This window comes from Alexandromys fortis, unplaced genomic scaffold (genome assembly GCF_014885135.2).
Source record: "Alexandromys fortis isolate MF-2015 unplaced genomic scaffold, M_Fortis_MF-2015_v1.1 scaffold_29, whole genome shotgun sequence".
In the NCBI taxonomy this organism is placed as follows: Eukaryota; Metazoa; Chordata; class Mammalia; order Rodentia; family Cricetidae; genus Alexandromys; species Alexandromys fortis.
This window is the reverse complement of record NW_026067891.1, coordinates 4,682,078-4,695,455: the sequence shown is the minus strand read 5'-3', so window position 1 is coordinate 4,695,455 and position 13,378 is coordinate 4,682,078. Positions and strand designations below refer to the sequence as shown.

At 47.2% G+C, this 13,378-nt stretch overlaps 1 protein-coding gene across 1 annotated transcript in view; it reads right to left on the bottom strand.

Moving 5' to 3' along the window:
* Positions 1-1,940: 1,940 nt before the first annotated feature.
* Positions 1,941-13,378, bottom strand: part of LOC126513188 (ATP-binding cassette sub-family A member 17-like) — a 72,004-nt gene continuing 60,566 nt past the window's right edge. The window contains exons 23-30 of the mRNA XM_050161472.1: positions 10,472-10,650; positions 9,559-9,687; positions 7,717-7,911; positions 6,199-6,386; positions 4,118-4,288; positions 3,671-3,861; positions 3,487-3,560; positions 1,941-3,074 (exon numbers count right to left, since the gene is read on the bottom strand). Coding sequence (XP_050017429.1) covers positions 2,820-3,074; positions 3,487-3,560; positions 3,671-3,861; positions 4,118-4,288; positions 6,199-6,386; positions 7,717-7,911; positions 9,559-9,687; positions 10,472-10,650 — 1,382 coding nt within the window. The 3' untranslated portion in view covers positions 1,941-2,819. The remainder of the gene's footprint in view (positions 3,075-3,486; positions 3,561-3,670; positions 3,862-4,117; positions 4,289-6,198; positions 6,387-7,716; positions 7,912-9,558; positions 9,688-10,471; positions 10,651-13,378) is intronic.

Sequence of the window (13,378 nt, the reverse complement as noted above, 5' to 3'; positions counted from 1 at the left end):
TGGTGGCCTTAAATCCCAGCACTCGGGAGGCAGAGGCAGGTGGATTTCAATGAGTTCGAGCCTGCCTGGTCTACAAGAGCTAGTTCTAGGACAGGCTCCACAGTTATAGAAAAAGTCTGTCTCAAAAAAAAAAAAAAAAAGGCATGTGCCATCATGCTGGCTATAATGAACTCTTAGGAAAGGAGGCAGTGGCATGTCTCCACTCAGAAAGAGATTCCAACCATTTGGCTAGTAAGTTATAGCATTCCCTTGATGGACCTTCAATGTAACCGTACATTCCTCCCCTCTGAAGAGGTAACTCTAGCATCACTATGGGATGGGATGAAATTGGGAAATAAATATACACCCACCATCCCCACAGTTTCCACCGCTTCCTTCCAGACAGCATGACTTGTCCAGAGGACTCAGACGCGGGCTCTGATTCTCGGCCCTCCCACATGCTTTCCCACAGCGGTCTCCGCCAGCTTCCTACATTCCCACGGCCAGGTCTCGAAGAGCCCACAGGTCATCAGATGGACCTCGGGGGGCATTCACTGCCTCTGAAATGCACCGGGGTTCTGCACCAGGCTCTGGAGCATTTGTGCCACTCTGCCCAGTGAGTGCAACTTGGGACGATCCCCCGGTTTTGGTTTACTTGGCTGTGAGCTAACCGTGCAACCCCGGCAGGTTGATGCTAATCTCACTTGTCAGCTTGTGGAGCATTGTTTATCTTGGCTGAGATGGGAAGACCCACCCACGTGGGAGGCACCATTCCCTTGGAAGTCTCGGAATGTTTAAAAAGAACAGAACGTGGAGCCAAATACAGGTACTCATGATCTCTGCTTCCTGATTGTGGCCATGATGAGACCAGTTTTTTCCGCCGTAGTGGACAGTGACCTGAGTCAACTCTGAAGATGCTTTTGTCAAGATATTTTACAGTGCAAGGTAAACAACTAAAAACATTTACACAGACAAGAGGCGTTGCCGTTGCTGTCATAAACCTGACCTTTGGAAGTGGGGAAGTGTAGGAGAGTTTGAGACTTTGGGCCAGAGAAGCTCTGGAACGCTGTGAGCAGAGCTTAGTGAGCCATTCCGGTGGGAGCTTGGGGGGCGAGGATGGCATCTTTGGACCGTGGAAGCTCAGTTCGCGGAGTCTCAGAGGTGGACATGGACTCGACCAGGGGCCTGTCGTGTGATGATAGTTTCTCCTAGAATCTGGTTCCCACACCCTGAGAGTTAGAGTGAGGGATGTAAGGGTGATGAATTCATTTGTTAGGAAGACAGGCGAGTATCTGAGCTGTTCAGAGAAAGCAATGTAACTGGTAAAGTCAGCACCGCTGAAAAGAAGTCTCTGCACTGTGCAGGCAGTAACAGAGCTGTTTTGGGTAATCCCCGTCTATCTTGTCGAGATCCAGATTTATTTGAAAGTGAATGAATTGAAAGGGTTCCTGGCTTCTCGAAAGCGATAGCCTAGGGAAGTGCTCCAGGGCCAGCATGGGAAGCTCACACAGCTGTGGTCCAGGGGGGCGTGGCTGAGGCTTGAGCCCACAGCAGGATTCTGCTTCATTGACCTGATGGTACTGGCTTTTCAGTTATGAAAGCAGAGGCAGGCCGGGCAATGGTGGTGCACGCCTTTAATCCCAGCACTTGGGAGGCAGAGGCAGGCGGATCTCTGTGAGTTCAAGACCAGCCTGGTCTACAGAGCTAGTTCCAGGACAGGCTCCAAAGCCACAGAGAAACCCTGTCTCGAAAAACCAAAAAAAAAAAAAAAAAAAAAAAGAAAAGAAAAGAAAGCAGAGGCAGGCAAATCTCTGAGTTAGAGGCCACCCTTGTCTACACAGTGATCTCCATGTTTACACTTTAGCTGGTGGTTCTTTGCTAAGCTCTATTTTCCCAGTTTGGAAAGAGAATGTCTACGCTGTGCCATTGTATGTTGCAATTATATAACTTGTTTTGGGCTTTATAGAATTTAACAGTTAAGAGGTTGCCTTGAGTCGGGTAGTGGTGGCACACACCTTTAATCCTAGTACTTGGGAGGCAGAGGCAGGAAGATCTCCGTTAGTTCAAGACCAGCCTGGTCTATAAAGCTAGTTCCAGGACAGCCACAGCTGTTACAACACAGAAACCCTATCTTGAAGCCCTCCACACACCCAAAAAAGGTTGCCTTGAATCTCAGATGAGATGTGAGCTGTGGACTTTTCACTGTTAAAGCTGTTAGAGTCTATGGGGACTTTTGTACCTTGCACTATGAGATGAACGAGGACAAAGAGAAAGGCTATGATTTAAGTAATGTGCTTTGGTGTTGAGTTGCCAAGGGATGGGATTTGGATAGTCAGCTGATGAGACCTAGGATCGCTGAACAGACTGGCCGTGAATATGCTTGTGGGGGACTGTCTTGAGTAGGTCGGGGTGGGAAGACCCACTGTGCGTGGGGATCCAGGAGTGTACAGAAAGGGGAAAGTGAGGGATGCAGAGGCAGGCGGATCTCTGTGAGTTCGAGACCAGCCTGGTCTACAAGAGCTAGTTCCAGGACAGGCTCCAAAACCACAGAGAAACCCTGTCTTGAAAAAAAGAAAAAGAAAAGAAAAGGAAAAAAGAAAGGGGAAAGTGAGCCAAGCACAGGTGTTCATTGCTCTGGGTTTCCTGACTGAGGATGTCAGGTGACCAGCTGCTTCACGTTCCTGTACTACTTCCACGTCATGAGGGACTGTATCACTGAACTATGGTCCAAAATAAACCACGTCACCCTTAAGCTGCTTCCGCTAGGGAATCTGTCACAGTGTCAGAGTGACTAACACGGCAGGCTGTGCACAGCACGCTACCCTGCACTAGGGTCTTTATTACAGCGGGACAGGCTCTAAGGGAGGTGGAGATGGAGGCGGGGGAGGCTGATAAGAAGGACTGGAGGAAGGAGGTGAGACGGAGTGAGAGGGTGAAGACGGGCTGGCTAGGACAGCTTGCCCCTGTCGGAATTGTCCTTCCGTGGAGGACACAGGGCTGGTGAAGCTCAGGAAGATGTCCTCCAGAGAGACCTGGCTGATGGAATAGTCTTCCAACATATAATCCTTCTTGGCTTGTTCCATAATGCCAAACACCTGCAGCAGAGGAAGCCAGTTGCTGCAGATAAGTCCACCCGTAGGTGATGGGGTGGCCACAGGGACAGGTGAAGTGCAGAGACAGCCATCCCCTGGGAGCTGTGACAAGGCACAGAGTGCTGGTCTCAGGAAGCTGCTACAGAGTACCTCCAAAGGAGTCAGGCCTGTGGGAATGGTGGCAGGAAGCGGTGTCCCACTGGGTCTGTGGCCTGCTATGTGGCACTGGGCATGTAGCTCCTCTCTAGGCCTGCTCCCTGCTCCCTGAAAGCTGGGGGGGGGGGGAGAGCTGACTTCTGAGGCTCCTTCCAGCTCAACCTTATGCCTCATGACTTGCACACAAACATTTCCAGTGTTGGCAGAGGACACATGAATGCCACTTCTAGAGAGCAGGAGAAATAAGAGGTGCACTCACCTTTGCCCAAGTGAGGCCGTGGCCAGGGAGGTAGTACTGGACCATACCTTCATGCTTGTCTTCCAGACTGCTGCCTGCACAAAAGAGAGACTGCTTCTGTGAGGGCTGGACTGGAGGGCTAGAAAGGGCAGCCCGAGTGTGACAGCTAACAGGTCCAGGCAGGGTGTCCAGCACCATCACACACCTGGGAAGGTCAGCTCCACAAACGCCTTGAACTCCTCCAGGACTTCGTGCTTCCCTTCACTCCGCACCTTGGCCTGCAGGGAGTAGCCACTGCCAAACTTGCTCTTGAGGTGCTGTGGGCTGCCCAGGCACTTGAACTGGCCCTGAACCATGATGGCCAGCCGGGTACATAAGGCTTCACACTCCTCCATACTGGGGAAAGGGAGAGAGCCTGAGACAGCGCTGGAGGAGGCCGATGCCCACCCTGGATGTCAAAGGCTTGTGCAGACAGGAGGGCATCTGTGCCTAGATCAGGCCATTCCCGATTCCCCACGCTGACTGTACCCACATGCAGAGCCTGGGAAATGTCCTGGCAGAGCCTGCGCGGCTGCTGCCGTATCTTCTGTTCACCTGGGCCCACCCCAGCCACCTGTTCTGGCTCTGCCCCGACCCACAGATGCAACTCTACCTGTGGGAGGTGATGACAATGGCCTTGCCAGACTCACGGGCCCGGGCCACAGTGTCCCAGAGTAGGCGTCGGGCCACAGGGTCCATGCCGGTGGACGGCTCATCCAGGAGGATGACCGCAGGCTCTCCAATGAGGGCGATGCCGGTGCTCAGCATGCGCTTGTTGCCACCACTGGGTGTGGATGGGATAAGGTGGGGACATGGAGAATGGTGATTGTGGCCTCCGGCGTTGAAGCCCACTTGTTCAGCCCCCGACTCTTTCCTTCTCTGAGGTGATGCCTACTCTGGTGCGGCCTCACTCAGGTTGAATCGTGACTTGGTTTGCTCACTAAAGGTCTGAATGGACCTAGATGTCCAGGTTGAAGGGTTGAGACCCTTCAAAGGTCTCTATGAGTACTGGGGGTAGGGCACCACCCATCTGAGAGTAAGGGTGTAAGACCATTTTAGTTAGCTGTTTTTCTTGAGATGCTTACTATGTAGTCCCAGCTGGCCTTGGCTTCTCATCCTCCTGACTCGGCCTTTCAAGAAGCATGGGACTATAGATGCACACCACTATACTGGCTTTGCTTATTTTTTTTCTTAATTTATAAAATTTATGTATATGTGTGTGTGCCTGCATGCAGGTACCCATGACAGCCAGAGGGCATCAGATTCTCTAGAACTGGAGTTCCAAGCAGTTTTGAGCTGCTTTATGGGTGCTGGAGAACTAAACCCGGGTCCCCTGCAAGAGCAGGAAGCACTCTCAAGTGCTGAGCCATCCTTCCCGGCCCTCCCCACATTAAACTCACATAGCATTCACTGTGTGCAAAACTCTAGTCTAAACTTTTCTTTCTTTCTTTATTTTTTCTGACTTTTCAAGACAGGGTTTCTCTGTGTAGCCTCAGCTGTCCTGGAACTCTCTATGTAGAGCAAACTGGCGAAAACTGACAGAAATCCACCTGCCTTTGCCTCCTGAGTGCTGGGATTAAAGGTGTGAGTCACCATCACCTGGCCTCTAGACTTTTTAAATGTAAATTTATTTGATCCTCTAAATATGGAAGGAAATATAAAAAGCTGCCAAAGACTCAAGCCAACAGACCGGGGGAAGGGGCAGGGACTCTTTATTGGACACCTGGATTCACTGCCAGTCAGCAGCATCTCGCCACTCTCCAGTTCCAAACCTGGGGTACTGCTGGACACCTGCCTACAGGGGCACAGTGTGTAGTGTGAGGAGAGCCTGTGGATTTGGACAGTTAGTGCCCCCTCCCCACTTTTTGAGACAGGGTTTCTCTATAGCTTTGGACCCTGTCCTGGAACTAGCTCTTGTAGACCAGGCTGGCCTCGAACTCACAGCAATCCGCCTGCCTCTGCCTCCCGAGTGCTGGGGTTAAAGGTGTGTATTACCACCACCTGGCTTTTTGTTTTGTTTTTGTTTTCTTGCCCGCCTATTTTCAACTATTTTACAGTATGTAATTTATCTTTTAAAGTTTGTAAAAATGTGAGGCTGGAGAGATGGCTCAGCGGTTAAGAGCATTGCCTGCTCTTCCAAAGGTCCTGAGTTCAATTCCAAGCAACCACATGGTGGCTCACAACCATCTGTAATGAGGTCTGGTGCCCTCTTCTGGCCTGCAGGCATACATGCAGACAGAACACTATCTATAATAAATAAATACATAATAAATGAATAAATATTAAAAAAGTAAATCAATCTTTTGCCTTGCTTTGATTAATCTGAGTTAGGATTCTGTTACTGGCAACAGTGATAAACCACCTCGGACTTCTTGGGAGACATATCAGGATGAGGTAACTATGGGTCTAATATGAAAACCTACCCAATAGGAAGCTTGCCATGAACAAACAGACATAAAGATCTGCCCATCTAGCTGTTATAATCACACTTGATAACATATACCTGTTCTCAGCACAAAAAACTGCCTCTGGCTTGGGATAGAAGCCAGCTTCCCTTCACCCCATCTTCCGTGGCAAGGACTACACAGCTCCTCCATGCCTGAGCTGATGGGCTTAACCCTACACCCCAGCGCTGAGAACTGCGGTTATCTTGCAAATGGAGGTGGGAAGGATGAGGGAATCCCCAGATCTCACCTATAGGTCTTTACCAGCTTGTCTGCATACACGTGCAAGAGTAAGTCCTCAAGGATCTGGTCTACACAGACTTTAATGTGGCATTCAGGGATGCCCCGGATACGGGCATACATGACAAGTATCTCTCTTCCTGTCATGAAGTTTAGCAGGGCATCAAATTCAGGACAGTGACCAATATACTGGCGCACCTGAGGGAGGGAGACACATCAGAGTGAAGCCTCTTGGGCCAGTTTCCTGTCTGCCAACCCAGCAGTTCTGGGACACCGCCTAGGGCTTGTCTACGTGAGGAACATTGCAGCATGAGGGAGCCAGGAGTGGGAGGATGGCAACGCTGGTAGTGTTGGTGAACAGGCTGCTAAAGAATGGAAGAGGAGGGCTGCGGCTTGGTTCCCTCCTCCTGCTCCACACGTACCAAAACCTGAAGCACTTAGTGCCCCTTATTTTAGGAGTCAGGAGAAGCATCTTGGTTTTTACTTTTCTTCCTTTTTAAGAAGTTACTACTACTACTACTACGTCTCCTCCTCCTTCTTCTTATATATGTAGAGGCGGAAATGGGTGCAAGAATGCCAAGGTTCATAACTGGAGACCAGAGGACAATTTTGTGCTTGGTTCTCTCCTCATACCTTCAGATGGGTTTCAGAGATGGAGCTCGGGCGTTTGCAGTGTGCCTGCACTCACTGAACCATCTCATTGGCCCTCACGTTAGAAATATTTTCTATTAGACATGTAATCTATAAGTAGATTTCCTTCATGAAGCATTTACATAAAGAGCCCTGGTGTCTCCACCAGGGCCTGCGGTCTGACTGGAATGTATGTATCCTCCAGACTTCTGTGCAGGGTTCCACAGACATGCTCTCCTACAACAGACTGGATGAAGTTTGTCAATGGCACCATCCCATATTTACTGTTGCCTAATGTGCCTTTCTAACTGAATATTATGTTCTATAGATCCCCATACAACCCTGCTCCCAACTCAGGTTAGCCGCTATATACCCAGAGAAGGTTTTTAAATTTTTTTTTTTAAATTAGTAAAATTTGTTCTTTGATTACATTTTAAGATCCTGTCTCAAAGCAAGACGAAAGAGTTACTAAAAGAGTCTGAGAAAGAGTTGTTAGGGACAGAGATGAACAAAGAGGGGGAACCTGTGGGATAAGCAGAAGAAGTTGGAAAAGCCAGAACTACCAGATTCTACAGAGAAACAGGGAAGATACAGACTAGGGTGACTGTAGTAGAAATGGGCTAAGAGAACACATCTGAGGAGCCTCAGTGGTGGGAGCCTCCACTGACCATGGCTGCCAACTGGGTAACCTGGATGGTACCTTAAATGACAGGAGGATGTGTGTTCCCTCATCCCTATGGTTCCTGTGGGCATATGAGAGCTAGTGCTATATCTGACCAAGAGTTCAGAGAAGCATCTAAGGGTGCATTTAGATTCAGGGGATTACTTTTTAGAGATCAAGCTCCAAGCTTCATGACCCTGAATCCAGTCACCGATATTGGTTGTGCACCATACCCACCTTTGCCAGGTCAGACTTGACGTTGCAACCCTTGACAAAGACATCCCCTGAAGTGATGGGCTGCTCTCCAGTCAGCATGTTGAAAATGGAAGTCTTCCCAGCTCCATTGAGGCCAAGAAGGCCAAAGCATTCTTTTTCTTCAACGGTGAAGGACACCTTGTTCACAGCCAGCAGAGGTACCTTCCCTTTATAGACCTGAGAGACACGAGGCAGAGATGAAGAGAGGAGGTCAGCAGCCATTGCACACTGTCTCGCAGGTCTGAGAGCTGCCTCTTAGGACCCAAGCTCAGACTACTTTCTCCTTCCGGCCACTACCCAGAAAGTTCCCTTTCTTCCGACAGCCCCTGCTCATTGTCAGCTTGGTTCACCATTTCTCTCTGTCTCTGAGCAAATAAAACCCTTTGATGTTGCTTAAGGGTTATTTTTTTGTTTGGTTTGTTTTTTTGTTTGTTTTTGTTTTTCAAAACAGGGTTTCTCTGTGTAGCCCTCGCTGTTCTGGAACTCACCCTGTCAACCAGGCTGGCTTCAAATTTAGAGATCCACCTGCCTCTGTCTCCACAGTGTAGGCAGAGTTTTTGTTGTTCGGGATCGCAAGCAGCTCGCTTCTAAAATAACCACTCAAGGACTTAATATTATTTATAAATGCTCAGCAGATAGCTTAGGCTTATTACTAACTAGCCCTTAAAACTCAAATTAACCCATTCTATTAACCTATGTGCGGTGCCGAGGCTTGTTGTGGCTTTTCCCTCTCCTTCATGTCCTGCTTCATTTTTGTCTGGTGACTCTTCTGACTCTGTCCTTCCCAGTGTTCTCTCTGTCCTGAAAATCCCATCTAGTCATTGGCCAATCATCGTTCTTATTTTATTAACAATGAGAGCAATAAATATTTGCAGTGTGCAAAGATTGTTCCACAGCACCCCAGTACTGGAATCAAAAGCATGTTGGGCTGGTTTTTTTTTTAAAGATTTATTTATTGTGTATACAATATTCTGCCTGCATATATGCTAGCAGGCCAGAAGAGGGCACCAGATCTCATTACAGATGGTTGTGAGCCACCCCCGTGGTTGCTGGGGATTGAACTCAGGACCTCGGGAAGAGCAACCAGTGCCCTTAACTGCTGAGCCATCTCTCCAGGTCCCTATTTTTTTGTGTTTTAATCACTAGACACAGAAGGAAAACAACATGATTGACAAACCTGGGGTGGGGGAATCCTATAAAATACCCAGATGTTTGAAAGGTGCCTTTGAAATTCTTCCCAGGAATCGCATAAGTGAGGGAGGCTCTATTAGTTTCCAGAGCCCTTGCCCACCTGGCACCTCCACAGTTGTTATGTGGATACAGGAAAGGTCAAGCCTATTTCATCTCTCCTTCTATTCTTTCTCAAGCTTTTAGCAAGCATGGCTCTCATTCCTTACTATCTCAGGCCCCCCCTTTATCCAGGAGACCACAGAAGAGACAACAAAGCTACAACGATCTCTGTCTCTGAGTACAAAATGAACTCAGGTGTGTTTCATTCTCAGACAGAGAAACCTAAGTCTGTCTTCCCTGGAAGCCTGTCTGCCCAGCAGAAGACTGATTCTGTGTGTAAAATGCCCACAAGAAAAGTATCCTTGGCTTTTTAAAGCCAACTGTAAGAACCAGGCATGACGTATGCTTGTAACCAGAGTATGCAGGAGGCAGAGGTAGGTCTACGTAGGCCGTATAGCAGGATCCTGTCCCAAATCAAACAGACAAAAAGATAAAAGACAAAAAAAAAAAAAAAAAAAAAAAAAAAAAAAAAAAAAAAAAAAAAAAAAAAAAAAAAAAAAACAGATAAAGGAGCAAAGACAAATCTAGCTTTACCTTTGACACTTCTTTAACAATAAGTGGATTTTTCTTTAGTAATGTTTCAAAATAAAACTTGATGGTTTCTGCCTCATCTAGTATATCTCCATCTTCATCTTCCGGCTCTGTTACATCGAGGAATATTCCCTGTGTTTCCAAGACAAGGGTGGACATGTAACTGGTTTCCATTGACAGGGGTAGGAGGTAGAGCTTGGCTGGCGTCAAGGAACCGGGCCTCTGTGGTGCACCCTGAAGGTACTGCATCCGTGGTGAGGTAGGCACACAAATCACAAACCATCAGCTTTCGGAAGAACCAACGTAAAGCCCAGGAAAGGGAAGATGAACAAAAGCCCACCCCTCCAGTGTCCTCTAGAGGATGCTGGTTCCACGAGCAAACACAACAGACCTTTCTTTAGCTGACTGTGGAGAAGGTGTCTCACAAGGTGTTCTAGCAAGCCAGGGGCTTGTTCCTGTTCAGCCGAGAAGCTGGCCTTTAAAACACCCCAGGTGGCCATATATGGACCAGGGTCTCAGGGGCTGAGTCAGGTTCTTCTCTTCCTCTGAAGGTCCCTGGACATGGGCTGTCACCTCTCTGCCCTGGGATCCCTCTGATATATGAAGGTAGCTAAAGAACCCAGGAAGGAAGCTCTGGAGCGGTGGTTCTACTTGTGGGTTCTACCCCTTTGAGGGTAGAGCAGCTCTTTCATAGGGGTCGCATATCCGATATCCTGCATATCAGACATTTACATTACCATTCGTGACAGTAGCAAAATGACAGTTCTGAAATAGCAATGAAGATAATTGTATGGTTGGGGTCACACAACACGAGGAACTGTGTAGTAAAGGGTCGCAGCGTTAGGAAGGCTGTGGACCACTGCCTTAGAGCCAGGCCTTGACCTGTTTTACATGACTCTCACCTCTATTTACTCACCAATTCTTCCTTCCTAACAAAGCCAGAAAGCCTGGATCTCAGTTTGCAGAATGCATTGGCTTCAATGAGGAAAAGCAGGATGATGTACACAGGTCCCAGGACAGCCAGAGCAGTCAGGTACTTCCCTATCCCCAGAGACTCCCAGGCATAGATGTTCCGCTGGATCACATAGCCTTCGTCTAATAGGAAACAAGCAGGGGTTAGTTCCCCCTTCTGGAGATTTTCAAAGGTATTCCTCAGCTTTATGTATGGCAGGTAAATCCCCACAGTGACGAGTGTTACTAAAAGAAGCATCACTAGCCGGGCGGTGGTGGCGCACGCCTTTAATCCCAGCACTCGGGAGGCAGAGGCAGGCGGATCTCTGTGAGTTCGAGGCCAGCCTGGTCTACAAGAGCTAGTGCCAGGACAGGCTCCAAAGCTACAGAGAAACCCTGTCTCGNNNAACCCAATCTTAAAAAAAAAAAAAAAAAAAAAAAAAAAAAAAAAAGAAGCATCACTGTTACCAACGCCATCACTACATCCAGCAAATAGTAAGCAAAAATACTTTTCCTTGCTTTAACCCAGGGCTCTATAAAAACAGTGCGGTTAGCTGAGTGCGACAGAGCACACCTGTAACCACACCTGTAACCACAGTACTCAGGAGTCTAAGGTGGGCAGATGGCCATAAACATGAGACTGGTCTGGACTACTTAGCAGCTCCAGGGAGTCCTGTAATATACGTGAGAGACTGTCTTAAAAACAACAACAAAACAGTTCCAAGAACTTGTGACTCAGGAGGGTCATGAACCCTAGGGGAAAACCTACTGCTCTTTTGCTAAATGCATGTAGCAGTCAAATGACTCCTGATGACATATTGTTATACACATTAATCAACACATTGCTCAACCCTCACCAGAGAAGGTTCTTTTTGCAAGTAGACAATAACTAGCAGAGAAGCCTATTACAGCCTCTGTAGAAAATAAAAGACTTTGGAAGGCTCTGCCCTAACTGGGAAGCCTATACTACACCCTTCTCAAGGCTCAGTGATCCATGCAAAACAAGGGGCGGAAAGATCTTAAGAGCTAGAGGTGGTCACACAATGGGGACAGCACACACAAGATCTTCAGAACTTCAAGCCAGAAAAACTCCCAACCCAGCCATGGAAAAGTGGGCACGGAGTTCCAGCCCTAACCGGTAACTGCTGGGAGAAGGAAAGTGAGTTCTTCCGTAGAGCGGCACCGGTCAGGGCAGGCTTCCTGCTCAGGTGTGGTCAGCACAAGCCCCAGCCCATGCTTATGTTGCTTTTAGAGAGGAGGAACTTGAAGTTGGATGGAGAAGAATATGGGGACGAGCTGGAAGGAGTTGGGGGAGGGGAAAGAATAAAACCAAACATTTCACGAAATTACGAAATTCTCAAAGAACAAACAAATCATTGTTTTGAAAAAGTGTAATAAGAGGCTTTCCTCAAGCTGTATTGTATAAATCTATGTAATTCTTGTCAATTAAAAAGTAAAAGGGGCCAGATGGTGGTGACACACACCTTTAATCTCAGCACTTGGGAGGCAGAGGCAGGTGGATCTCTATGAGTTTCAGGCCAGCCTGATCTATAGAGCTAGTTCCAGGACAGCTTGAACTGTTACACAGAGAAACCCTGTCTCAAAAAACAGAGAGAGAGAGAGAGAGAGAGAGAGAGAGAGAGAGAGAGAGAGAGAGAGAGAAAGGGAGGCTGGAGAGATGATGGCTCAGCTGTTAAAAGCACTGGCTTCTCTTTTAGGGGATCTGAGTTCAATTCTCAGCATCACTCCCCCACTCCAGCTTCAGGGGATCTGATCCCTTACACATACATGCATACACACATACATGCGGGTAAAGCACCAATACACATAAAATAAAATTTAAAAACCAAGTAAATAAAACAAATATAAAAAAGAAATAAAAGGGCTGGGCAGTGGTGGCACATGTCTTTAATCCTAGCACTCAGGAGGCAGAGGCAGGTGGATCTCAGTGAGTTCGAGGCCAGCCTGGTCTACAGAGTGAGTTCTGGACAGGCTCCAAAGCTACAGAGAAACCCTGTCTCAAAAAACCAAAACAAAAAAAAAATGTAACTCAACAGTAAAGCATGTTTCTTATATTTGAGATAAAAAACAACAACAACAATAATAAAAGACTTTTCCTTATTTTCAATCATGTAGAAGAATCTCAGGAGGAGACGTGGGGGTTAGCTCAGTGGGAAAGTACTTGTTTAGCATGCAGAAGACCTTAGGCGTTTCATCCAGTACTACAAACCAGACCAGACCAGCTCTGAAGGGTTCTTTTTTTTAATCTTATCTGTCTTAAATTTTTGTAACTATATTTGAAAATTATACAATAAATATGTGCTCACTGAGGAAAAATAAAAAGAATGAAATAGGCAATTAGAGTGCTTTTCATTTCCTTAAACATTGGGATGATTGCATAGTTTTGTACATAATTCTTTCATACTTTTATTTATATTTATTGTTCACTATTGGTGCTCCACCCCAGGGCATCATGCATGTTAGTCAAATCACTACCAAGTTTCAACCCACAAGTATTATCTTGATAGAATTATTTTCTGTAGATAGGTGTTTTGCCTGCCTGTGTGCCATGTCTGTATATCATCTTGCATTTTATTGGTGCCAAGAAAGCATTAGTCCCCCCTAAAATCAAAATTATAAATAGTTATTAGTCACTCTGTGAGTGCTGGGAATCGAACTCAGGGCTTCAGAAAGAGCAGGCAGTGCTCTTAACAGCTGAGTCACCTCTCTAGCCATTAATTTGTAAAGTTATGTTTATTTATTTTCTTATTTGTTAGTGCATGAGTGTGTGTGTGTATGTGTGTGTGTGTGTGCGTGCGTGCATAGGGCAGGGGGCAAATATGCTATACATGTTAGGAGGTTAGACAACTCG